This window comes from Amphiprion ocellaris, chromosome 15, assembly GCF_022539595.1.
Source record: "Amphiprion ocellaris isolate individual 3 ecotype Okinawa chromosome 15, ASM2253959v1, whole genome shotgun sequence".
NCBI lineage: Eukaryota > Metazoa > Chordata > Actinopteri > Pomacentridae > Amphiprion > Amphiprion ocellaris.
Genome location: NC_072780.1, coordinates 34523212 through 34548251, shown reverse-complemented (window position 1 = coordinate 34548251; position 25040 = coordinate 34523212). Strand labels below are relative to the sequence as shown.

General features: G+C 40.5%; 1 protein-coding gene and 1 pseudogene across 7 annotated transcripts in view; one reads left to right on the top strand and one right to left on the bottom strand.

Moving 5' to 3' along the window:
* kiaa0319l (KIAA0319-like ortholog) overlaps positions 1 to 25040 on the top strand; it is a 69305-nt gene that overhangs the window by 40796 nt on the left and 3469 nt on the right. For 6 of the 7 annotated variants that reach the window (XM_055017787.1, XM_055017785.1, XM_055017786.1 and 3 more), the window contains 9 exons: positions 3531 to 3663; positions 6168 to 6316; positions 14093 to 14244; positions 16933 to 17071; positions 18602 to 18761; positions 20704 to 20846; positions 21885 to 22007; positions 22496 to 22586; positions 22691 to 22881. In XM_055017787.1, coding sequence (XP_054873762.1) covers positions 3531 to 3663; positions 6168 to 6316; positions 14093 to 14244; positions 16933 to 17071; positions 18602 to 18761; positions 20704 to 20846; positions 21885 to 22007; positions 22496 to 22586; positions 22691 to 22881 — 1281 coding nt within the window. The remainder of the gene's footprint in view (positions 1 to 3530; positions 3664 to 6167; positions 6317 to 14092; positions 14245 to 16932; positions 17072 to 18601; positions 18762 to 20703; positions 20847 to 21884; positions 22008 to 22495; positions 22587 to 22690; positions 22882 to 25040) is intronic. The other variant, XM_055017788.1, reaches the window with a different exon arrangement.
* On the bottom strand, positions 8668 to 10109 carry LOC129350655 (E3 ubiquitin-protein ligase TRIM35-like; annotated as a pseudogene).

The following is a 25040-nucleotide window of genomic DNA, read 5'->3' as shown; positions in this document are numbered from 1 at the left end:
CTGAACCATCAGACTGCTGGTATACTCCCCTCACCTCCTTTTGATGCTGATTAGAGAAACTGTGAGAGAATAATTGGTGAAGCAGCTGCTGAGGACATCAGATGTTTCTTCTTCCTCCACTCATGGACTCAGGCTGTTAGTTCAGCTGTTTATCCTGAGCTTCACTTCCACAGACGTGATTTAAACTCTTCGTCTTCACGCTTCATGTCTTCTTCTCTTTCATGAACACATGAGGTGTGACGGTGGGATTCATTCTGGAGCTTTTGGAACGTGTGAAGCAAACGTCAGCACTATAACCTCTCACAGGAGACTGTGTTTGTTGAAATGATAAGCTCTTTGTAAACTGTCGAGTCCTGGACGACAAACACAACCCAAAGTTAGACCACGACAGAAACAACAGTCAGAGTCGGTAGTTCCAGGTTTCTAGATCACACCTGGACTTTATTCAATTCAATTCAATTTTATTTATATAGCGCCAATTACAGTCAAATTGTCTCAAGACGCTTTACAGAACCCATATGCCTGAACCCCCAGAGCAGCCCTAAGGAGACAGTGGCAGGAAAACACCCTTTTAACAGGGAAAAAAATAAAATGTGTGGAGGCGCTTCATATGCAGCAGAAACTGTCATAAAAGTGATGATCTGAGGGCTGTGGTCCTTTCAAAATACAATAATCTTTATTAATCAATGCAGTAGACCAGGAGAGTCAAACTCATCTTAGTCCAGGTTCCACATCCAGTCCAGTCTGATCTCCAGTAAAACCAGTAAAGCCACAGCAGAAGAACCTAGAAATAACCACAACTCCTAATGGTTCCTTTGTTTTAGTGCAGAAATGTTCACATTTAAGGAATTATCTTTTTACTAAACATCATGAACAACCTGAAGTTTATGAAGAAAAATAAATTCAGTTTCATCAACATTCATCCTCAGTTTATCATTTCCACATTACAACTTCCAGATCACAGAGTGTCGACAAAGGAACACAACATTTAGTCACCTGGAACTGAACCAGAGAGGATTTACTGGAGGATCACAACCACAAAAGTCAGACCAAAAAAAAGAACAAAAAACAACAAAACCAAGAAAAAATATTACAAAAATGAGACACAAAATGGAAAAAAATGAGACAAACGACACAAAAAAGAGATACAAAAAGATGAAAATGAGACAAAAAACAAGTAATAAAGCGAAACACAAAATGATAGCATTAAGACAAAACACCCAAGCAAGACAAAAAGAAAACACAAAACGACAAAAACACTTTTTAGTGCTCACACTGACTTTTAAAAACACTGATCCGTCTGTCAGACCTCTGATTTACAGACACTGAAACTGAAATAAATCCTGCACGTCAACTAAAAATACAAAAGGTTTAGAAGCTTTATTGTCAATGCAAGGGTACAATGAAATTCCATGAAAAAAAGGTGCAAAACTTTTAACACTGAGACGCCTTAAAGCTGCACAGCTGACCTTAGTTGACGTAACATTGTGCTTCAGTAGCTTTGAGTTTTCATTTAACGTCTGTCCTGGTTGCTGATTAATCCCCTAAAAACTCATCTCTGTGTCAAAGGAATGTATTTACAGGATTTTTTTACATTAAATAAAACGTCTTAACCCTCCTGTTGTCTTCATTTACAGGCACCAAAAAATATTGTTTCCTTGTCTGAAAAAAATCCAAATATTCACCAAAAACATTCCCCAAATTTCTGAAAATTTACAAAACCTTCAGGAAGAAAATTCCAATAATTCCTTAAAAGTTTCTCTTATAAGTTTTATTTTTAAAAAATCCCCCAAAATTGTAAATATTTTCAAAAAATGAGTAAAAATCTTTCAAAAAAATCCTAAAAATGTCTAAAGTGATTCTATATATCAGTAAAACTTCTAATATTTTCTTTAAGAACATTCACATAAAAATCAACCAAAATCCAGAGAAATTCACTGGACTTTGGTTGATTTTTTTGTGAATGTTCTTAAACATTTTTAACTTTTCTGTTTTTCCACCAAAAAATGTGCAAAGATTTCCCAAAAATGTTAAAAATGTGGACATCAGAAGTATCACTGTGAAAATATAATTTTTTTTCCCACATTTTCAAACTTCAAAACAGGTCAATTTGACCCGCAGGACGACATGAGGGTTAAAAGAAGCTCTAGAAATTGGTGTGTTCTCTATGAAACCGTGGAAATGTGAATTCTTCCAGTTTTAAGGTGGAAATGTTCAGCTGTGATGCAATAAAAACACCACGTGGACGTTTTAGCAAGAGAAAAAACTGGAGTTTCACAACAGGAAGTCTTTAGAGGAACACCAGCAGCTGCAGTCAACTCTTTTCCACACCTTTAGTTTTTCATTGTTTTAATCTTGGTGCAGCTTTTTCTTTCTGTATTAAAAAGCGTCACCAAAAACACCAGTAAGAGCTTTTAAAAACCTCAAATGTTTTAGAAAATAATACGTCTTTTCCACTGCTGTGACTTAAATGTGTAAAAAACAGCAGCAGGACTGATTAATGAGTGTTTAAATCCAACCTGCAGCCTCACAGTTTCCTCTCTTTAGTTTTATATTGTTTTTAAATTGGTACAGTTGGGGTTTTTTTTGCTATGATTCTGCATTTTTTTAAATGTTTTTTTGCAATTCTCTCTTGTTTTATTTTAATTTTAGCTGTCTAGTTCTCTGTGATGTCATCTCTAATTTTTAATTCTCTAATTTTTTCTTTTAATTTCTAATTTTCAGCTTTCAATCTGATTCTTTAATTTTTAAGCGGCCTAGTTCCTTTGTTTGATATGAATCTAATTATTCATTTAATTATTATTATTTTACTATTTTTTTTAATTGACTGCTCTGACTGCTCCTATGTCTTACTTAATTGTCTGTGTTGCAGGTTTTGATGTAATTTTAGACCTTTTCTGTCATTTTGGATCAATTTTAGATAAACTTTGGTCATTTTGGACAGATTTCACCTCATTTTTGACACATTTTAGGAATTTTGAATCAGCTTTAGTCATTTGGGACATTTAGAAAAATGTTTTTAATTAAATTTATGTCATGTTAGATTCATTTGGAGTCATTTTGAGAACGCTGTAGTCCTTAATGACACAATTTGACTTTATTTTGGACACATTTGAGTCATTTTAGACTTTTTTTCTGTCATTTTGGATAATTTTTCATTGATTTTGGATCAACCTCATTTCAGACACAGTTTAGACTAATATTAGAAATTTTAGAAAAGTTTTGCTCATTCTGGACTATTTCTGGGTAATTGTTGGCCAGATTTATGTCATTGTGGACACATTTAGAGTCTAGTTTTGTGTTTTTGCAGTGATGTGTGCAGCTGGAAGCAGAACAGAACACAAGGACATGCTGTCATTTTTATTTCTTTATTTTTTTTACTTTTAGTTTTAACCTTCAATCTGATTCTCTAATTTTTAAACTTTTTCAGAAAAACACCAGCAGCTTTTTACAACCTTGAACCAACCTACCAGGACTGCATGTTTTCTGTTTAGTTTCATTTCCTCACCGTGGTTCTTCTGTGTCTCCAGAGAACAATAAACCTCCATCAGCGGACGCCGGACCAGAGAAGGAGCTGACGCTGCCCGTCGACAGAACCACGCTGGACGGCAGTAAGAGCAGCGACGATCAGAAGATAGCCACGTACCACTGGAAGAAGACCAGGTCCGTCCATGGTGGTAGCAGAGGAGCAGAACTTTAGAGTATTTATTCAAGTCATGCAAAGTACCTGAGGCATTAATATAGTTGATGGTATTAATATTTCTTTGACTTTAAATTGTTTAGCAGATAGACACATGACGTTTTAGAATGAAAAACATGTCTGAGTTCTGGTAAAAATTCAACTAAAAAAGCTGGAAAATCACCACAAAAAGAGACAAATTACCCACAAAAAGAGACCAAATCACCACAAAAATGGGTACATTTATTACAAAAAGACACAAAATTTCCACTGAAAGATGCAAAATCACCCCCAAGAACCATCTGGTTCTTTAGCTCCAGTAACTTTATCAATGATCAGAGTTCTACCTTCATACTGGGAATATTTCCACAGTTCCAGGTCCTTGAAGTCCATAGAGGTGGATCCAGATTTATCACTTTTTAATGGACTTTTTCCATCATTTCTGAGCTTCAGAACTTCATCAGTCCAGCAGATAGAACCATGACATTTAGGAGGAGAAACATCTGAGTTCTGGGAAAAACTGCAACTAAAATAACTAAAAAAGCTGAAAAATAACCACAAAAATGACCAAAATTACCACAAAAAGACACAAAATCACCCCAATAAGAGACAAAAATATGCTGAAAGGTTCAAATATGCCAACAACAACACCCAAAATCACCACAAAAAGGACCAAAATCACCTTGAAACATTCAAAGATGCCAGCAAAAACATCGAAAATCACCACAAAAAGGACCAAAATTACCACAAAAAGGACCAAAACTGACCAAAAAAACGGGTGAAATTGCGAGAAAAACTCAAATTTGGCCCAGAAAACATGCAAAATCACCACAAAAGACACAAAATCACCCCATAAAGAGCCAAAACTACCTTGAAAAGTTCAAATATTCCAGAAAAAACATGCAAAATCAGCACAAAAGTACCAGAAACACCAAAAAAAGTACCAAAATTAACACAGAAAGAGCCGAAACCACCTTGAAACGTTCAAATATGCCAGAAAAATCATGCAAAATCATCACAAAAAGTACCAAAATTAACACAAAAAGTACCAAAACTACTGCAGAACTGGTGAAATTGTGACAAAAACTCAAATTCGTCACAAAAAAGCTAAAAAATCTCCACAAAAAGAGCCAAAATTACCCTGAAACATTGAAATATGCCAGCAAAAAACATAGAAAATCACCAAAACACCCAAAATCGCCGCAAAAAGAGACCAAATTGCCAGAAAAGGCCAAAATTACCACAAAAAAACACAAAATCAGCACAAAAAGACCAAAAATCTAATCTGTGCATGACTTCGTTAAATGTCCTGAAGTTATTTTACATAGAAACAGGATCAGGAGGAACTTTTTAATCATTTTGTTCATTTTGTTCATGGTAGGACTCAGTTTGTTTGAAAATACAGTAAATTAAAATCTACTAAAGAAGATTTTTCACTGAAAGTCACAAACATCGTCTGTTTCTCTGTCCTCCTGTCTGTCCTCATGTCTGTCCTCCTGTCTGTCCTCCTGTCTGTCCTCCTGTTTGTCCTGTCTGTCCTCCTGTCTGTCCTCCTGTTTGTCCTGTCTGTCCTCCTGTCTGTCCTCATGTCTGTCCTCCCATCTGTCCTGTCTGTCCCGTCTGTCCTGTCTGTCCTCCCGTCTGTCCTCCTGTCTGTCCCGTCTGTCCTGTCTGTCCTCCCGTCTGTCCTCCTGTCTGTCCCGTCTGTCCTGTCTGTCCTCTGTCTGTCCCGTCTGTCCCATCTGTCCTCCTGTCTGTCCTCCTGTCTGTCCTCCTGGCTGTCCTGTCTGTCCTCCTGTCTGTCCTCCTGTCTGTCCCGTCTGTCCTCCTGTCTGTCCTCCTGTCTGTCCTGTCTGTCCTCCTGTTTGTCCTGTCTGTCCTCCTGTCTGTCCTCATGTCTGTCCTCCCATCTGTCCTGTCTGTCCCATCTGTCCTGTCTGTCCTCCCGTCTGTCCTCCTGTCTGTCCCGTCTGTCCTGTCTGTCCTCCCGTCTGTCCTCCTGTCTGTCCCGTCTGTCCTGTCTGTCCTCCTGTCTGTCCCGTCTGTCCCATCTGTCCTCCTGTCTGTCCTCCTGGCTGTCCTGTCTGTCCTCCTGTCTGTCCTCCTGTCTGTCCTCCTGTCTGTCCCGTCTGTCCTCCTGTCTGTCCTCCTGTCTGTCCTGTCTGTCCTCCTGTCTGTCCCGTCTGTCCTCCTCTCTGTCCTCCTGTCTGTCCTGTCTGTCCTCCTGTTTGTCCTGTCTGTCCTCCTGTCTGTCCTCATGTCTGTCCTCCCATCTGTCCTGTCTGTCCCATCTGTCCTGTCTGTCCTCCTGTCTGTCCCGTCTGTCCCATCTGTCCTCCTGTCTGTCCTCCTGTCTGTCCTCCTGTCTGTCCTGTCTGTCCTCCTGTCTGTCCCGTCTGTCCTCCTGTCTGTCCTCCTGTCTGTCCCGTCTGTCCTCCTGTCTGTCCTCCTGTCTGTCCCGTCTGTCCTCCTGTCTGTCCTCCTCCAGTGGTCCTGACGGTGTGAAGATTGAAAACGCAGACAGCGCTGTTGCCACGTTGACGGGTCTGGAGGTCGGCACGTACGAATTCACCCTGACGGTGACGGACGACAGGAAGCTGGAGGACAGCGACACGGTGACGGTCATCGTCAAGGAAGGTGTGTGTGTGTGTGTGTGTGTGTGTGTGTGTGTGTGTGTGTGTGTGTGTGTGTGTGTGTGTGTGTGTGTGTGTGTGTGTGTGTGTGTGTGTGTGTGTGTGTGTGTGTGTGTGTGTGTGTGTGTGTGTAGATCCCTATAAAATGCAGCCTACTAAGACTGTGATTCTACAAACTGTTTTCCAGCGTTAGATTTAGAAGGTAAATAAAGGAATAAACTCTGTTCCGTTTAAAAAGCACCAACCAACAAGATCTGAAAACACTCCAGATGTGTTGATCTTCACTGCCCATGAAAGGTTAGAGGTCACACACCTAAAATAACTCCTACAGCATGCTGACGTGGTTAATAAACAGCTGATGTGAAATCCTCCTGATCAGGTGATTAGAATGACATCAAACACGTCATTTCATTAAACACTGGAATAAATCTGTACAAGTGCTCCAGCAGCAGCTGACTGTTTCTCCAAAATGTGGTTAAAAGCTGGAAAATCTGGTGTTTTATTGCAGCCAAAGCCCAGAATTACCAGAAAAATGCAATATTACCACATAAAGAGGAAAATATACCACAAAAAGAGACAAAACCTCCACCGAAAGATGCAAAATTACCACAGAAGACACAAAATGACCATAGAAAGACACATAGTCACCCCAAAAGTTGCAAAGTCACCACAAAAAGACCTCAGTTCACCACAAAAATAGATGACTATACCACGGGAAGACCCAAAATCACCACTAAAAGAAGGAAAATTACCAGAAGGACGCTAAATCACCACAAAAAGAGGTAAATTTATTACAAAAACACACAAAATTTCCACTGAAAGATGCAAAATCACCCCCAAGAACCATCTGGTTCTTTATCTCCAGTAACTTTATCAATGATCAGAGTTCTACCTTCAGACTGGGAATATTTCCACAGTTCCAGGTCCTTGAAGTCCATAGAGGTGGGTCCAGATTTACCACTTTTTAATGGACTTTTTCCATCATTTGTGAGCTTCAGAACTTCATCAGTACAGCAGATAGAACCATGACATTTAGGAGGAGAAACATCTGAGTTCTGGGAAAAACTGCAACTAAAATAACTAAAAAAGCTGAAAAATAACCACAAAAAAACCCCAAACTACCCTGAAAGGTTCAAATATGCCATGGACAAATACCCGAAATCACCACAAAAAGAGGTAAATTAATCACAAAACAGGTGAAATTGCAACAAAAAACTTGCAAAATTTCCCCAAAAAGGGCCAAAATTACCCCGAATGAAGCCTCTTAATGAAATTTTTTGGACAAATTTGAATAAATTTGGGACAATTTGGCGTAATTTTGGAAACCTTTGTCATTTTGAACTTTTTTTTAGAGCCATTTCTGACCAGTACTGAGAAATTTAAGACGATTTTTGTGTAGTTTTGGACAACTTCAATGACATTTTGAGCAATTTCTGATGAATGAAAACTGCAACCAGATCAGTTTTACGTCCATCAAGGAGTCACTAATTAAAAACACAAAAAATGTACAAATTTTCAGTTCTTTTGGACAAATTTGAACAATTTAGGACAATTTAGTGTAATTTAGGACAACTTTAATCTTGAACAATTCAATTTTCTGAAGCTTTTTAAATAATTTCCTTAATTAACTTACCGTAACTTTATTAATGATCAGAGTTCTACCTTTATACTGGGAATATTTCCAGAGTTCCAGGTCCTACTGACAACTGGACAAATGTACAGTTGTCAGTAGGTCTACTCTAGAACTTTCTCCATTTGTCGGTAGGTCTACTCTAGAACTTTCTCCAGAGGACGTTCTCCTTTCCTGCTTCCAGTCTTTAAGTTGAGTCTCACTTAAAACATTCCAGGTCCTTGAAGTGGAGGTGGGTCCAGATTTATCACTTTTTAAGGGACTTTTTCCATCATTTCTGAGCCTCAGAACTTCATCAGTCCAGCAGATAGAACCATGACATTTAGGAGGAAAAACAAAAAAATGAAATATTACCACAAAAAGAGACCAAATTGCCAAGAAAAGGTCCAAAAATTACCACAAAGAAACACAAAATCTGGCCAAATGCAGCCAAACTGACTGTTTCTCCAAACTGTGGTTAAAAGCTGTAAAATCTGGTGTTTCATTGAAGCCAAACCCAAAATGAGCATCAACAGCAGGCTGCTGGTAAACTAGCGTCCAAGCAGCAGAAGTTCAGCAGAAACCAGAAGATATTTTCCATATTTCAGCTCCAATATTGGTCTAAAAATCATCTCAGAGAGCAGATGAGTGAATTTTCATCTAAAATCTGATGTCCAGGAACATTCCAGGTGGTAGAAATGAGCCTGACTCTGCTCTGAAGACGTTTCCAGATGATTTTAACAGCTGGAACCAAACATGAGAACATGTGTGGCTTTAAAGCAGCTGGTTCTTCTATCAACTATTCAGCAGACGTTCTCCTACAGCTGCCCCTCCACCCAACGTTCACATCCAACTACATTCTAATGATCGGGTTCATGAGGTGGTTTGTTCAGCTCTGGAATATCAGAAATATTCTCATCTTCTTTAATTACTCTGTTCCACTCTCACCGAGACCTTCTCTGGTAGAATCTTCACTTTACCATCATAACTATAAACGATCGGAAACATCTTCCGATTGAATCTGTGATTGAAGATGTGGATGAGTGTTTTAGTATCAGGATCACAGAATAACAGCGTTCCTCTGTTGAAGTCCAGATTCACTCTGATCCTCTGGAACTTCTTCTGCACTGAGAGATCAGTGAAGTAACCTGGTGGTGAACCTGCGAAGTATTTATCTCCATAGAACCCTAGTCTCCATAATCCAGACTTCTATCACACCCAGTTCCCATAATTTACTGTCTCCAACCTCCACATTCCAGCTGTGAGTCCCTGAGTTGAAGCCGTCAGAGCTCATAACATTGTAGTATCTATCAAACCTTTCTGGATTATCAGGAAGCTGTCTATATCCTCCTGTCACACTGGTCAGATCTTCAGACAGGATGAGGTATGGACCTGTAGTGTTTGGGTCCAGAATGAGAGGAGTGTAGGAGACCATGTCCTTCATGTTGTTCCAGATGTTGAAGCTCAGGTTGCCCAGATGTTTGGCCTGGTCTATGAGAGCTCCTGAGAGCAGCTGTGGATCCTCCAGCAGGAGGCAGTGCTGGACTCTTTCTGCTGTAGCCTTGTAATTTAGCAGGAACGAGACGTCTTCAGCTCTCAGCTGCTCCTCTGTGGCTCTGACTGTGTCTGAAAGATCTGCTATCTCTCTGCTCAGAGCCTCCATCTTCTCCTTCATCATCCCAGTCTTCTTCTCTTCCTCCCTCAGTTCAGCCATCCTGGCCTCCTCTTCCTTTCTCAGAATCTGGTGAAGCTTCTCAAACTGCTCCTTAATCTGCCTCTCTGTGTGTTGGACCTGGACCTTAATGTGTTCTGCTCTTTGATCAAACTTCACTTTAAGAATCTGTGGTTGGAGTGTTTTTCTGAATCTCTGCAGACGACACACTGGCTGCTGATGGTCCAGACAGAAGAGTCTGAGTTTCTCAGAGTGGAAACTGCAGAGAGACTCTGAAGATCTCTGAGCTCTCTGCTGCTGGAAGGACTCACACAGATTCTTTAGAACCTGGTTACAAGGTGCATCTCCTCTTGAAGATCTTCTCTTACAAACTGGACAGTCGTATGTTGGTTTCTGTCTCCACCAGGTCTTCAGACGGTCTCTACAGAAGCTGTGGCTACATGACAGAACAACAGGATCTGTGAAGACGTCCTGACAGACCAGACAGCAGAGATCCTCCTCTGATCTGGAAGCCATTTGTTCTGAGTGAAGCTGAAAACACAGCAGAGTCCAGTGAGTCACTGCGTTCTCTGGAAGCTGCTATGACTCTGAGTGGTGTTTGTGCTCCGACTCACCTTCAGTGTTTGTGTCTGAAAGCAGCAGAGTTGTAGCTGGACTCAGTCTGAGGACGCTGAAGCTCCGTCTGATCGTCTCTTTACTCAGAAACAATCACCAACTGCTTCCTGGTTTGTGTGAAGGGTGTGTTTCTTCAACCACAGCAGTTCAGTCTTTGACACGTCTGCTGGTAGCAGCAGCAGTAAGTTACAGCGTCTAAGTTCAGCTTTAACTCCACTGCATGAAGGAGGGACTTTCCTCAGTAAATGGAGCTTTAAACTGCTGTGAAGTTTCAAGTTAATGGTTGTTAATGGGAACTTGAAGGCAGCACAGAGAGCTAGCAGGAGCTGATGTGGAGGGTTGCTCTCCAGCCCCTAGGACGGAGGAAGATTTCCAGTGTCGATGAAAATGCTGTGAGCTACACAAATGCTAATCAAAGTACAGTTAACTAAAGACACAAGGATTAGACACACACTCCAGATCAGTTTTCCATCCATCCAGGTGTCACAGTCTAAAGGATAAATCTGGTTTCTGTTCATTTTTTTCTAAAACCAACTAGTTTCATGTCCCATAATTAGTCCAAAATGATCCAAAGATTGTCCAAAATACCTCAAACCTTTTCAAATTTGCCCCGAAACCTTCAGAAAATGACAAAAACTTTGCCAGGTGATTAAAGAATTTTTCCAATATGCCTCCAATCAAGTCCGGAATGACTAAAATCTTTTCCAACATAATGTTGCTGAACCTGACCAACCCCAGATCATAACCCTAATCCCCGCTAGCCATGACAAGTTCAATTCAATTCAATTCAGTTCAATTTTATTTATATAGCGCCAATTACAGTCAAATTGTCTCAAGACGCTTTACAGAACCCATATGCCTGAACCCCCAGAGCAGCCCTAAGGAGACACTGGCAGGAAAACACCCTTTTAACAGGGAAAAAAACCTCGAGCAGAACCCAGCTCTAATGTGGGGGAACCCATCTGCTGCTGGCCGGGTGGGTTGAGAGGGACAGAAGAGGTAGAGAGGTAGAGATAGAGGTGTAGAGGTAGAGAGGTAGAGACAGAGGGATGGAGGTAGAGGTAGAGAGGTAGAGATAGAGGGATAGAGATAGAGGGGAAGAGGTAGAGGGTTAGAGATAGAGGGGTAGAGATAGAGGGTTAGAGATAGAGATAGAGGGGTAGAGGTAGAGATAGAGAGGTGGGGGGGGGACACAAGGACCATAAAACACACAGTATAATACATGCATGATAAGACAGATGATACATGCAAAGTACAACTAACATGGAAACTAATTATAGTTTACTGCTATGGTGTATGGCTCTGGCATTAAATATACTACATATATAGCTGGTGGTAAATTCAAAAATATGTAGATGAGCAAATCAAGTATAGTGAGGACAATGCAGAGTAGATTGATGGAAATGGGCAGCTGGAGGAGGGAGAACAACCACACATCTGAAGCATCCAGCTCTGGGACCAGGGACACTCGGAGAAAGGACACAGAAAGAAACAGAGTGAATGTAATGCAATAATGGTATATATAGTAAATACATAGGTAGTTAGAGAAGGGCTCAGTGCATCCAGAGAGGTTCCCCAGCAGCCTAGGCCTATAGCAGCATAACTAGGGGCAGAACTAAAGGGACGTAAAGAGGGGAAGTCAGTTGTACAAATGAAGACACCAGCTCACCCCGTCAGGGTCACCCAGTCAGCCCTAACTATAAGCTTTGTCAAAAAGGAAGGTTTTAAGCCTGGTCTTAAAAATAGAGAGGGTGTCCGCCTCCAGAACCCAAACTGGGAGCTGGTTCCACAGGAGAGGAGCTGATAACTGAAGGCTCTGCCTCACATTCTACTTTTAGAGATTCTAGGAACAACAAGTAAGCCTGCAGTCTGAGAACGAAGAGTTCTGCTAGGATAATATGGTACTATCAGGTCTTTAAGATATGATGGAGATTGGTTGTTAAGAGCTTTATATGTCAGAAGAAGGATTTTGAATTCTATTCTAGATTTAACAGGAAGCCAATGAAGAGAAACCAGTATAGGAGAAATATGATCTCTCTTGCTAACTCCCGTCAGTACTCTGGCTACAGCATTTTGGATCAGCTGTAGATGTTTCAGAGAGCTATTGGGACAACCTGATAATAAGGAATTACAGTAGTCAAGCCTAGAAGTAACAAATGCATGGACTAGTTTTTCTGCATCACTCTGAGACAGGATGTTCCTGATTTTCACAATATTTCTCAGGTGGAAAAAGGAAGTCCTACAGATTTGTTTTATGTGCGAGTTAAAGGACATGTCCTGGTCAAAGATAACACCGAGGTTCCTCACAGTAGTACTGGAGGCCAATGTAATGCCATCCAGAGTAACTATATGCTTTGAAAGCAATTCTCTAAGATGTTTGGGGCCAAATACAATGACTTCAGTCTTGTCTGAATTTAGTAGTAAGAAATTATAGGTCATCCAGGTCTTTATGTCCTTAAGACAATCTTGCAGTCTAGCTAGCTGATTAGTTTCATTTGGCTCTCTTCTTACCCTGATGCCCCCATCTGCTGGTTTATCTTGACTATTTATCTATGACTCCTCTGCACTCTATACGTACCGTCAGGCATGGAGGTGGCAGTATTATTATACTATTGATTTAACTGACTCAAGTCTGAGGTAGACAGACGACAAATGTAGTTGAATGGCACCAATTCTGGTGCGGTTCTACTACATTTGTGGTCTTTCTGACTTGTTCTTCGGGTTCTTGATGGGTCTAAGTCAGGACCTCCAGGAAGTCTAGAACCTTCATTCCAGCCTGATGGAACCATTTCTTTACCATGTCCGATATGTGTTTGGGCTCATTGTCTTGTTGAAACGTCCAACTGTGTCAAAGATCAACCTTCTGCTGATGGTTTTAGGTTTTCCTGAAGAACGCGGAGGTGATCCTCTTTCTTCATTTTTCCATTTACTTTGTGTAAAGCTCCAGTTCCACAGAGCATGATACTGCCACTGCCATGCTTGGTGGTAGGTTTGGTGTTCTTGGGGTTAAAAAAAAAGTCCAAGACCTGCCTTAGACAGTCTGAAACCAGTCCTCAAAAAATCTTAAACCAAGATCTAAGTCAAACCTGAACTACTCCTAAAAAAGTCCAAGACATTGTAAAACAGTCCTAAACCAGTCCAAAACCAGTCCTTAAAAGGTCTAAAACCAGGACCAAAATCAAACCTAAACCATTCCAAAAAATGTTTAGAACCAGTCAGAATCCAGTCTGAAACCAGTCCTAAAACCAGTACAAAGTTGGGACCAAAACCAAACCTAAACTACTGCCCCCATCCCTCTGGAACGGGGTAAATCTGGACTCATCAGACCACATGACCTTCTTCCATTGATCCAGAGTCCAATCTTTATGCTCCACAGCAAACTGAAGCCTGTTTTCTGATCATCCTCACTGATCGGTGGTTTTCTTAGAGCTACAGCTGTTTAGTCCCAATCCTTTGAGTTCCCTTCATGTGGAAATGTTCTTCCTTCCACTATGAAACAGCCGTGAGTTCTACTGGTGGTTTCCTATGATCATCTAAGAGTTTGTTCCTGGAAATGATGGTTCTCCACTATCCTTCGGGTTCTAATGATGCGTTGGACGGTTCTTAACCTGATTTTAGTCATTTCATCTCCTTAGTTGTTTTCTTTGCTTGATGAAGGCCAATAATTTGACCCTTCTGAGACAGATTAACATCCTTTCATGACCACAGGATGTGTCTTCCAACATGGTTGTTGAAGGAATGAAATGTTAAAGAAGTTGTCATCACTGCAGTAATTATCCAATCGAAGGATCTGAACTGTTTGTTAGTTAAATCTAATAGGAGACTTTTTTTTGGACAGGCAGTGTGATTTTAATCCAGAGTCTTTGCTCCTGTTTCTCCTCCAGAGGTGGACCATCCTCCGGTGGCTCACGTCGTGTCGAGTCCGGCCATCGTTCTTCCCGTCAGGACGGCCACCCTGGATGGATCCCACTCCACCGACGATAAGGGTGGAGTCAGTTACCTGTGGACCAGAGAAGACAGCAGTCCTGCTGCTGGGGTGAGACCGGCTCATATTAAAAATTAATATTATAAGTCATTGAATTAGCAATTTGTTTTTGCCGACACAGTTAGTGACGGTGAGTTTGTTTACCTTGATGACGTGACTTTCAGTGACTTCGACCAACGGGGAGCAGCAGCTCATTTAAAAAGCTTCTGTCGTAGATTTTAATTTACTGTATCTTAAAACAAGCTGGATCCTACCATGAAAAAAATGAACAAAATGTTTAAAAAGTTCCCCCTGACCCTGTTTTTATGTAAAATAACTTCAGGATATTTAATGAAGTCATGCACAGACCTAATTTTATGTTTCTTTGTGGTAATTTTGGCCCTTTTCTTGGCGAGTTGGTCTCTATTTGTGGGTCAAATGAAGTTCTGAGGCTCAGAAATGATGGAAAAACTCCATTAAAAAGTGATAAATCTGGACCCACCTCTATGGACTTCAAGGACCTGGAATGTTCTAAGTGAGACTCAACTTAAAGACTGGAAGCAGGAAAGGAGAACGTCCCCTGGAGAAAGTTCTAGAGTAGACCTACCGACAACTGTAGAAAGTTCTAGAGTAGACCTACCCACAACTGTAGAAAGTTCTCGAGCAGACCTACCGAGAACTGGAGAAAGTTCTAGAGTAGACTTAGGGGTGAGGGGTGGGGTGGGGTGTCCGAATTTGAGTTTTTGGCGCAATTTCACCAGTTTTATGGTGATTTCGGGTGTTTTTCCTGGCATATTTGAATCTTTCATGGTTGATTGGGTCTATTTGTTCTGATTTTGAGTCATTTTGTGGTAATTTTGGGCATTTTGTGGTGATTTTCCAGATTTTTTTTTAGTTATTTTAGTTGCAGTTTTTCCCAGAACTCAGATGTGTTTCTCCTCCTAAATGTCATGGTTCTATCTGCTGGACTGATGAAGTTCTGAGGCTCACAAATGATGGAAAAAGTCCATTAAAAAGTGATAAATTTGAGTTCTGGTCAAAACTGACACCAGATCAGTTTTACATCCATCCAAGTAAGAACCAGAATTACATTAAAATTGTCCAAAATGACTTGAAAATGATCCAGAATTACAGAAAATTAGTTCAGAATGACACGAAATTTGTCCTAAAGGACTCGAATACTATCCCAAAGTCACAAAAATGATCCAAAATGATGAGAAAAGATCCACGTTGACATAAAACTTGTGGGAAAAAACAAGAAAATTGTCCAAAAGGAGCCAGAGTTCACCCAAAAATACTCAAAAATGATCCAAATTGACTGAAGATTTGCAGAACGACGCAAAATTAGTCCATGATGCTTCAAAAAGACAACATTTGTGCAAAATGACTCAAAAATGATCCAAAATTTGCTGAAAATGAAAATTGTCTGAAATTGCTTGAAAATTATCCAATTTCTGAGTCAACATTTTTCTAAAATTACAAAAAAAATTGTTCTGAATAACAAACAGATGTATTCTCTAGACTGTGACACCTGGATGAATGTAAAACTGATCTGGTGTCAGTTTTTACCAGAACTCAGATGTGTTTTTCCTCCTAATAAGTTTTTTTTACCTCGTTGAGTTTTCAACTATGAAACATGTCAACAAGGCAACAAACTCACCCCTACAAACTTTGTTATGAAAAAGAATTGCTAATCTAATATAAGAAAACAACAAGGTGAAGATAATCTGTTCTAAATCACTGATGTTTACTCTGGGTTCATTTACAGCAGTTTCTATTAGACAGAATACAAAACTAAAGAAACCAAGACCTTTAACCCTCTGAACCCCAGAACTCACTGGTCGGTCTGAAAGTTTAAAAATGACCAAAATTAAATTCTTCCTTTTTAAAACTAATACCAGCGCCAGACTCAATAATCCAGAGTCTGTCAGGTTCTACTTTCTCCTCTAAACCCTCTTTGTTTCTACTCAACAGAACTACATGACGGAAACCAAAAACACCAGAACATTGTTCTAAACAGTTCAGTATCCTGGATTTTGACTTCAAATAAAATCCGGTAAAAGTGGGATCTTTTAACCCCATGAAGCCCAAAACCTGCTGGTAGGAAAAGTCACCAAAATTACACCATTTGTAGGAAAAACACAATAAAAACATAAAAAATCAACAGATTATCAACTTTCCCAACGACGGTCCTTGAACTGCTCGTCTGTGACGCTCTGATCCGTCTGGAATGGTCTGAATCTGAGCTGAACACCAGGAGGTTTGATCAGAATCATTCAGTTCTATGTGGTTCATTTTAAAATGTTCAATAATAAACCATTTACACTGAGCAGATTCTGTTAAAGAACTAAAACATCTGTTCTTCTGTCACTATGAAGCCATGACTGACTCAGAACAGACAGGTGACAACAGTTAAAACATGTAAGTAGTAAAATATCTATAGTCTGCAGAGCCTCCATATGTTCCTGTTGTTGGTAGCACCGATATGAAGCAGAAACGCAACTTTAACTTCCTCTTTATTCTGGTTTCCATCATTCTGAGTCCTGCTGAAAGAAGACATTTCTGAGTTCTTCATGATCTGGTTCCTCACAGCTGAAGAACTTTAAAAATGAACCACAGTGAAGAAAATGAGTAGTGAAGCTGCTAGGAGTCCAGAGGGATTGAAAACTAAAACCACAGTTGATCCTGATGCTGTGGATGTCTGATGGTAGTTCAACAAAACCTCAACATCTAAACGCCTCTTTGTCTTTTTGTTAATAGGATGTGCTGAACAACTCTGACCACCAGGCAGTGCTGTTTCTGGGAAACCTGGTGGAGGGAAAGTACAGCTTCATCTTGACAGTAATGGACAGTAAAGGACAAAGCAGCAGCGACAGAGGAACAGTGGAGGTCAAACCAGGTGAAGCTACAGAACATAGAACCACTGCTGTCTGTTTAGTTTACCTGTCCTCCCCCCAGATTTAAAGACTCGTGGCTTCTATTTAGACTCTTACTGATTTCTAAACTGGTTCCCAATATGTTTCAGCCTCTATAAACTGGTTCCCAGTATGTTTCAGCCTTTATAGACTGGTTCTCAGTATAGGATAGCGTTACTTTTGAATCGACAATTCAGTAAGAAAAGATGTTTTGCCTTGCCGACATGTTTCGACGGCATCTGCTGTCTTCATCAGAGCGTCATATGACGTGTGATGATGTGTCCTTTTTATCACGGTAGTCTCTGGAGGATGGGGTCCAGGTATTAGAGGGTGTAGACCCCTCGTCCCGGTTCATGGAGCAGCTCGCCCGCTTCCTGGTCTCTAAGGCCTCTTTAATCCATCGTTTGTGTTTATTGGTCTTCGATGTTACAATCGTTCCCCTGTCCCAGTCCATGACCACATTCTGAAGTGCTCTGATGAAGACAGCAGATGCCGTTGAAACATGTCGGCAAAGTAAAACATCTTTTCTTACTGAATTGTCAGTTCAAAAGTAACGCTATCCTATAATAACAAACGATAAATGAAAATAATCCAACTATGGTTCCCAGTATGTTTCAGCCTCTATAAACTGGTTCCCAGTATGTTTCAGCCTCTATAAACTGGTTCCCAGTATGTTTCAGCCTCTATAAACCGGTTCCCAGTATGTTTCGGCCTCTATAAACTGGTTCCCAGTATGTTTTTGACCAGCTAAGTCAATGTTGTCTTTTAAATCGCTTCTTAAAACCTTCTTTCATTGAAGATCTCTTCTGGATTTTATGTGTTTACATTTCATTTGAACTTTATTATTATTATTATTATTATTATTATTATTATTATTATTATTATTATTATTATTGTTGTTGTTGTTGTTGTTGTTGTTGTTGTTGTTGTTGTTGTTGTTATTATTGTTGTTATTATTATTGTTATTATTAAGGATGTCACGATCACATTTTCATGCCTCCGTCCGAGTCATTTAATATTTAGTTCTGATACCATTTTTCATATTTGTGAATTCTGTGACTGAAGGTAAAACGTGAATCAGGTTTGGGTTCAGGACATCAATCAGAATAATAACAAAAATATAAAACCTTTATTAACATTCTACAGATGTACAGACCGCTCTGATCAGGACTGAGACATTCCTGATTATAATTAATATTCCATAATGAGCAGAAGACCTTATAATGAGCGGATGAGACACGATATGAAACTTATTAAACCGGTCAAACGTTTCCAGGCATCATTAGAAGACGTTCTGGATCTGAGAATGTACCGGAACTCAGCTTCATATCTAAGAGTGCAGCACAGTTTGTGTTTCCCCTTCCTCATATTGTGTCATGGATCCCAGCAGGAAGTGAGGCGGCAGCAGGTTGATGAGGTCACAGCAGCATGACCTCAAACAGGAAGTGACCCCAGCCTGGCTGCCCTTCCAGATGATCCGACGGCTGTTTTCACTCTCCTGTTTGTGCCCTCAGACCTGTGGGAACGTGACCTGGTGGAGCTGGTGCTGGAGGTGTCGGTGTCTCAGGTGTCCCACCGCCAGCGAGACATGCTGTTGCGACAAGTGGGCGTCCTACTGGGCGTGCTCGACAGCGACATCATCGTACGAGAGATCAGTGCTTTCAACGAGCACAGGTAGGCCGCTTTTCAGATTTCTTCACTTTGGAACCTTTTGCCACGTTGGACGATTGGACAAGTTTTTGTCAAGAACGTGGCAAAAACTTGTCCAAACTAACCTCACAATCGTCCAATGTGTAAAAACGTTCCAAAAGACTAGCAAACTGTCCAAAATCACACAAAACCTGTCCAAAAACACTGGAAATGTAGTCCTAAATTACTGTAAAATTGTCCAAAATGACTGGAAACTTGTTCAAAATAACCTGATGACTGTACAAAATGACTAAAAGGTTGTCCAATGTGACAACAAGTTGTCCAAACTAAGACAGACAGACAGATGCCGATCATCACATAACTCCACTGTGTTCTTTGGTGGAGTAAAAATTAAATTAATTTTTGGTTTCTTTATTACTCCGCCAAGAAACATAACGGTTATGTGACAATTGGCGTCTGTCTGTCTGTGTGCAACATTACTCAAAAACAGACCAACAGATTTGGATGAAATTTTCAGTGAAGGTCAGAAATGACTCAAGAACCAAGTGATTAGATTTTGGCAGTGATGTAGTTTATAGTCTGGATCCACGGATTTGGTAAAGATTTCTGTATCATCGCCAGATAGCGGTACAGCGTCACTGTAACCATGACAACCAGTGAACACTACATCTGCTGCCTGCTGATGATCACATGATTGTGATCCTACTACAAATCCACCACTGAGGACTTATCAGGACTTATCCATCAGAAATGATCCAAGGAACAACTGATTAAATTGTGGGGGTGTTTCTGAGTCCCCCGCCCGCTACATATTTAGGTCACGTGATCCGGTATCCGTACATAACATACACATGCAGAACACACGCCTGTGCTCAGCACAAGGTCATTTAGTTTGTGGGTTCATCTATATTAAATGGACACATTCTGACAAAGCTAAACACTTGTTACCCTGATTCAATCTGATTTAATCCACGTGCACTGGCTGAAAGTCATTAAGCCTCACAGATGTCTTTGTCATGGTTCCCTTGCTAGCTAATCCCCCAAAAAGCACTCTGCTAGGTAACAGCCCTACTGTCACCACTGGTCTCTGAAGTATTTAACAGTAAGAGGCTCCACCTGGCAGCACAAATACAGCTAATCTAAAATATTTTAAATGTGTATTATGTAGAGAAACTGCTAGATCAGGACTCAGTATCTGCAGATGCTGCATTTTTAATGACTGTGATTTGAAGCACACAGATTTGATGGGACATAAAATAATAAAATAATGTTTATTTATTGAGCTCTCTTCACAAAGTGCTTCACAAGGCAATGAAATAAAACAGAGAAGTCTTGAAATCATCAGAATTTAAAAGATGATGGATAAAAACCAACGCAGATAAAATCCCACAGACACACGATACCTGATGCTAAAGTTTAATTTCCTGCCGAGGTTCAGATCTTAGCTGCTCCCAGCTGGTCGGAGGTCATGAAGCCTCATGGAAGACTTTGTCATGGTTCCCTCTACCATCTAAACTCCTTAATGCTGTCTGCTGGCTAACATGAACTAACTTCACCTCTGATCACTGCAGCTGTAAACAGGAAGAGGCTCCACCTGGTGGAACAGCCAGGTACTGCAGCTACAACACCTGAAGTTTATCAAGGAAGATGGTGTCAGATTGGGCCTCAGCAGAAACTAAATATTAAACGACTAGGATCCAGAGCCAGGAAATTCCCAGTCTATTTAGAACATGACAGAGACAATAAACTTTATTTCTTCTTCGCTCACTGAGTAGCTGTAGGAGTTCTTCTGGATTATTTAAGAAAGTCTCCATCCTAAAATCCTCACAGAGAAATCTTGTATTTTAACTCCAGTCCAGTTACAGAAACGATCCCAGCACTGATGAACATCTCATCATGGATCACTAACAGATAATTATTAATGCTAACATTGGCGCTAACTCTTCCTCATGTCTTCCTCTTTCAGCACTCGTCTGATCTTCCTGGTGTCGGGTGGTCAGGGGCGCCCTCCTCTGTCCGGTCGCAGCGTTGCACTCGGCCTCCGCAACAAACTACGCAAACAGAAGAACGACTTCCTGATCTACAAGGCCCGACGAGTCGATACTGTCAGTGAGTACCTGGCAGGTGTTTGTGAGAGACGCAGGAAACCAGACGGACAAAGCAAAGAAGGAAATGATGCTGAAGTCTGTGTTTTCTGTGTTAGACTCTAAACTCTCAGTCTAAACGTTGATCAGTTAATCGTGCTTCTTGTTGTTGTTGCTTTGAGGCTGCAGGAGGTTCTCTGGATCGGCTGCTCTGACCTCCTGACTGGAAAGTGTAAAAATTCCAGAGTAGACATTAACTGCAGATTGTAAATTAGTAAAACTATAAATTTAAAATCATTTCTAGACCATGACAAGGTGTTTGATCTGTTGTTTTGTCGTTTTGTGTCTCATTTTTGTAATATTTTGTCTGTTTTTTTAGTTTTTTTTGTCTTTTTGCCTGACTTTTCTCATCTTTTTATCGTTTTGTGTTGCTTTTTTGTCTCGCTCCTGTTTTTTGTTTTATTTTTGTCATTTTGTGTTTTGGTTTATTTGTTCTTTTGTGTCTCGTTTTTGTTTTGTATTTTTGTCTCGCTTGCATTGTCTACTTTTTTGTTGTTTTCTTTCTCGCTTTTGTCTAATTTTTTGTCACTTTTGTTTCTCGCTTTTGTCGTTTTGTTTCTCATTTTTGTAATATTTTGTCTTGTTTTTTGTCTGATTTTGTGGTTGTGATCCTCCAGTAAATCCTCTCTGGTTCAGTTCCAGGTGACTAAATGTTGTGTTCCTTTGTCAACACTCTGTGATCTGGAAGTTGTAATGTGGAAATGATAAACTGAGGCTGAATGTTGATGAAACTGAATTTATTTTTCTTCATAAATTTCAGGTTGTTCATGATGTTTAGTAAAAAGATAATTCCTGAAACGTGAACATTTCTGCAGTAAAACAAAGGAACCATTAGGAGTTGTGGTTATTTCTAGGTTATTCTGCTGTGGTTTTACTGGTTTTACTGGAGATCAGACTGGACTAGATGTGGAACCTGGACTAGGATCAGTTGGACTCTCCTGGTCTGGTTGATCTTCCTCTGTTGAAGCGTTTTCTTCTAATCGTGGACTCTGTTCCTCCTCAGTCTGTCAGCTGAACTGTTCCGGTCACGGAGAATGCGACTCATTCACTCGACGCTGCGTATGTCATCCGTTCTGGATGGAGAATTTCATCAGAGCTCAGCTGGGAGATGCAGAGAGCAACTGTGGTGAGATGAGATGAACCTCGTTAATCAGCTTCATCCCTCTGAGAGTCAGATTCAGGTTTCTGTTGGGATGTTGGATCAAGCGTTTCCCTCACTTTCCCTTCAGATGGACGCTGAAGTTACCAGAGAGTCTCTGAATAAATGGTTTAGGTTTAGGATTGAGGAGATTCACAAAGACTTCAGAGCATAAGTTAAAAACTAATCACAGTTTGAATTAACTCACTTTTGATCTTTGACTTCTGAGAGTTTAGATAGAAAAATGATCCCAGTAAACCTCAGCTGTGTCCAGATCTCTAGAAGCACCTCAGGAGGAAACAGCAGAGTACAGAAACCTGATAACTACAGTAGAAATCTGTTCTGACGACTCTTTATAATAATCAGCTTTATTTTTCTGCACCAGTAAACTATGATTAATCTGATCTTTCTTCCAAACCTTTGTCCTGTAGTGTATTTATGTGTGATAAACTCTGGTTTTGTGTCTTTATTTTCAGAGTGGAGCGTTCTCTACGTCACTATCGCCTCCTTTATGATTGTGGTTGCCGTGGCGACGCTGGTCTGGGGTACAGTGTGCTGCTGCAACAGGTGAGTTTAGCGTTTAAAGTCCTGGATATGTTCAGACTAACACTGTAAATAAACCTGTTGTTGGAGCATCAGCTGATCACACCTGGTTGTTTGTTTCCTGGAAGGAGGAAGAGCAAAGTGAGGAGAAGCAAAAGCAGATATAAAATCCTGGAGGACGAGCAGGACAGTCTGGAGCTACAACCACCCAGAGCTGGTGAGGACACACACAGCAACACAGCAACAACACAACAACTGCCCAGAGCTGGTGAGGACACACACAGCAACACAGCAACAACACAACAACTGCCCAGAGCTGGTGAGGACACACACAGCAACAACACAACGACAACACAACAACCAGACCAGGGGTCCGTTTCATGAAGCAGTTTGAACAAACTCTGAGTTTAACCCTGAACTCTGAGTTGATCTACTCTGAGATAGAAAACTCTGAGTTTTCGGTTTCACAACGGCTGATTTGAGTTGGTTAAATCAACTCGGAGTAGTTTCACCCGGAGTTAAGCGCGTGCACCACAACTCTGAAAAGCCAGTATCAATGGAGCGCAGATTCGACGAGTCACCATGGCAACGGGGAAGCGGAGGACTACAGCGTTTGAATTGGAAATCTTAATGCGCTTATATAGCGAGTTTGAACACGTTTTTAGAAAGAAGTGCAACACCTGCAGCTGCAAAAGAGAGGAAGACGGTGTGGGAGAACATTGCTGCCTGGGTCAATGTGTAAGTTTAAATCACAATAATATTACAAGAAAACTGTTTGAATAGTAGACTATTAAGTTATTTCATTTAGGTGCAATCCTGCAGGGGAGAAGAGCATGTAGCAGTAGCTTAAGATGAAATATAAAAACATTTTTAAAACAGGTAAGAAGTCGGCATAATCTCATGGAGCTTCCTCATTTTGATCATGTTTTACATTGTAAAGTAGCATAAATATTAAGTATGCAGTGGTTTTATCCCACACATAGCCTAAATGTCTGCATCCATATCATGTTCTGTTAAATAATTAATCCTATTTAAACTAACAGACTTCTACTGAGCCAACTATATATATATATTTATATATATATATATATATATATATATATATATATATATATATATATATATATATATATATATATATATATATACACACACACACACACACACACACACACACACACACACACACACACACACACACACACAGAGAGAGCCTTGATGGTTCTGACAGGTTTATGTCCAGGGAAAACCACAAAGATGGTAAAAGTCATTTCAGATCCAGACACACTTTTCTGACCGTCCTGCATACAGTTGTCTTACTGAAGTGTTCTGCATCTCCTACATTATATAAAAAAACTTCCATTTGCAAAGAACCGCAGCACAACACACAATATCTGCTGGGATGTGAGAGCATGACTGTGGTTGGTCATGTTGTAAATGTAAGGATGGATGAGGTTGGATGTAGATTATGGACTGTGACGTGAAACAGTACCACTCTAAAAGATACGTGTCGAGAAATGTGAGAACATCTATGCGCGGTCTGATAACAATCTCCTGACGAATATTTAATTCTCTGTGTAGTAATGCTGCTCCTTCATCTACTGGATCGTTCATAAAAGGACGTCATTTTGACAAACGGCAGAACTAGACTTCGCCAAAACTCACCAGCTGACTGAATGAATGAGGAAATGAAATAGCGTGTGACTGAAAGAGGGCGGAGACTGAGATAAACCTGGTCCCGACCAGGTTAGATGCATAGAGTCTGTTACTATGGTAACTGACTGAGAGTTTAAGTTACCCCTCTTTGTGAAACAGGCTAGAGTTACTCCTCTGTCTTGGGTTTGAGTTACCTCCCTTTGTGAAACGGAAAACTCTGAGTTTCCCTCATTTCAGGGTTAACAGACTCAGAGTTTTCACTAAACCTGCTTCGTGAAACGGACCCCAGAGCTGGTGAGGACACACACAACAACAACAACAACAGCAACACAACCACTGCTACTGATGTGATTTCTGTCGACATCCTGCTGCTGCGTTTTGGTCGATTCTGAATCAAAGCTGATCAATAATAGAAAGTTTGGAAACAAACATCAGAATCCACCAGATTCAGTTCTTTCAATTATAGAACTAAATATTAGTTACACTTCTTTTTAGTATCTCTTTAAAACTGAAAGATGATGGATGGATGATGGATGGAATGATGGATGGATGGATGAACGATGGATGGATGATGGATGAACGATGGATGGATGATGGATGAATGGATGATGGATGGATGGATGAGTGATGGATGGATGGATGATGGATGAATGGATGGATGGTGGATGGATGATGGATGGATGATGGATGGATGATGATGGATGGATGGATGGATGATGATGGATGATGGATGGATGGATGGATGATGATGGATGGATGGATGGATGGATGATGGATGGATGATGATGATGGATGCATGGATGGATGGATGGATGGATGGAT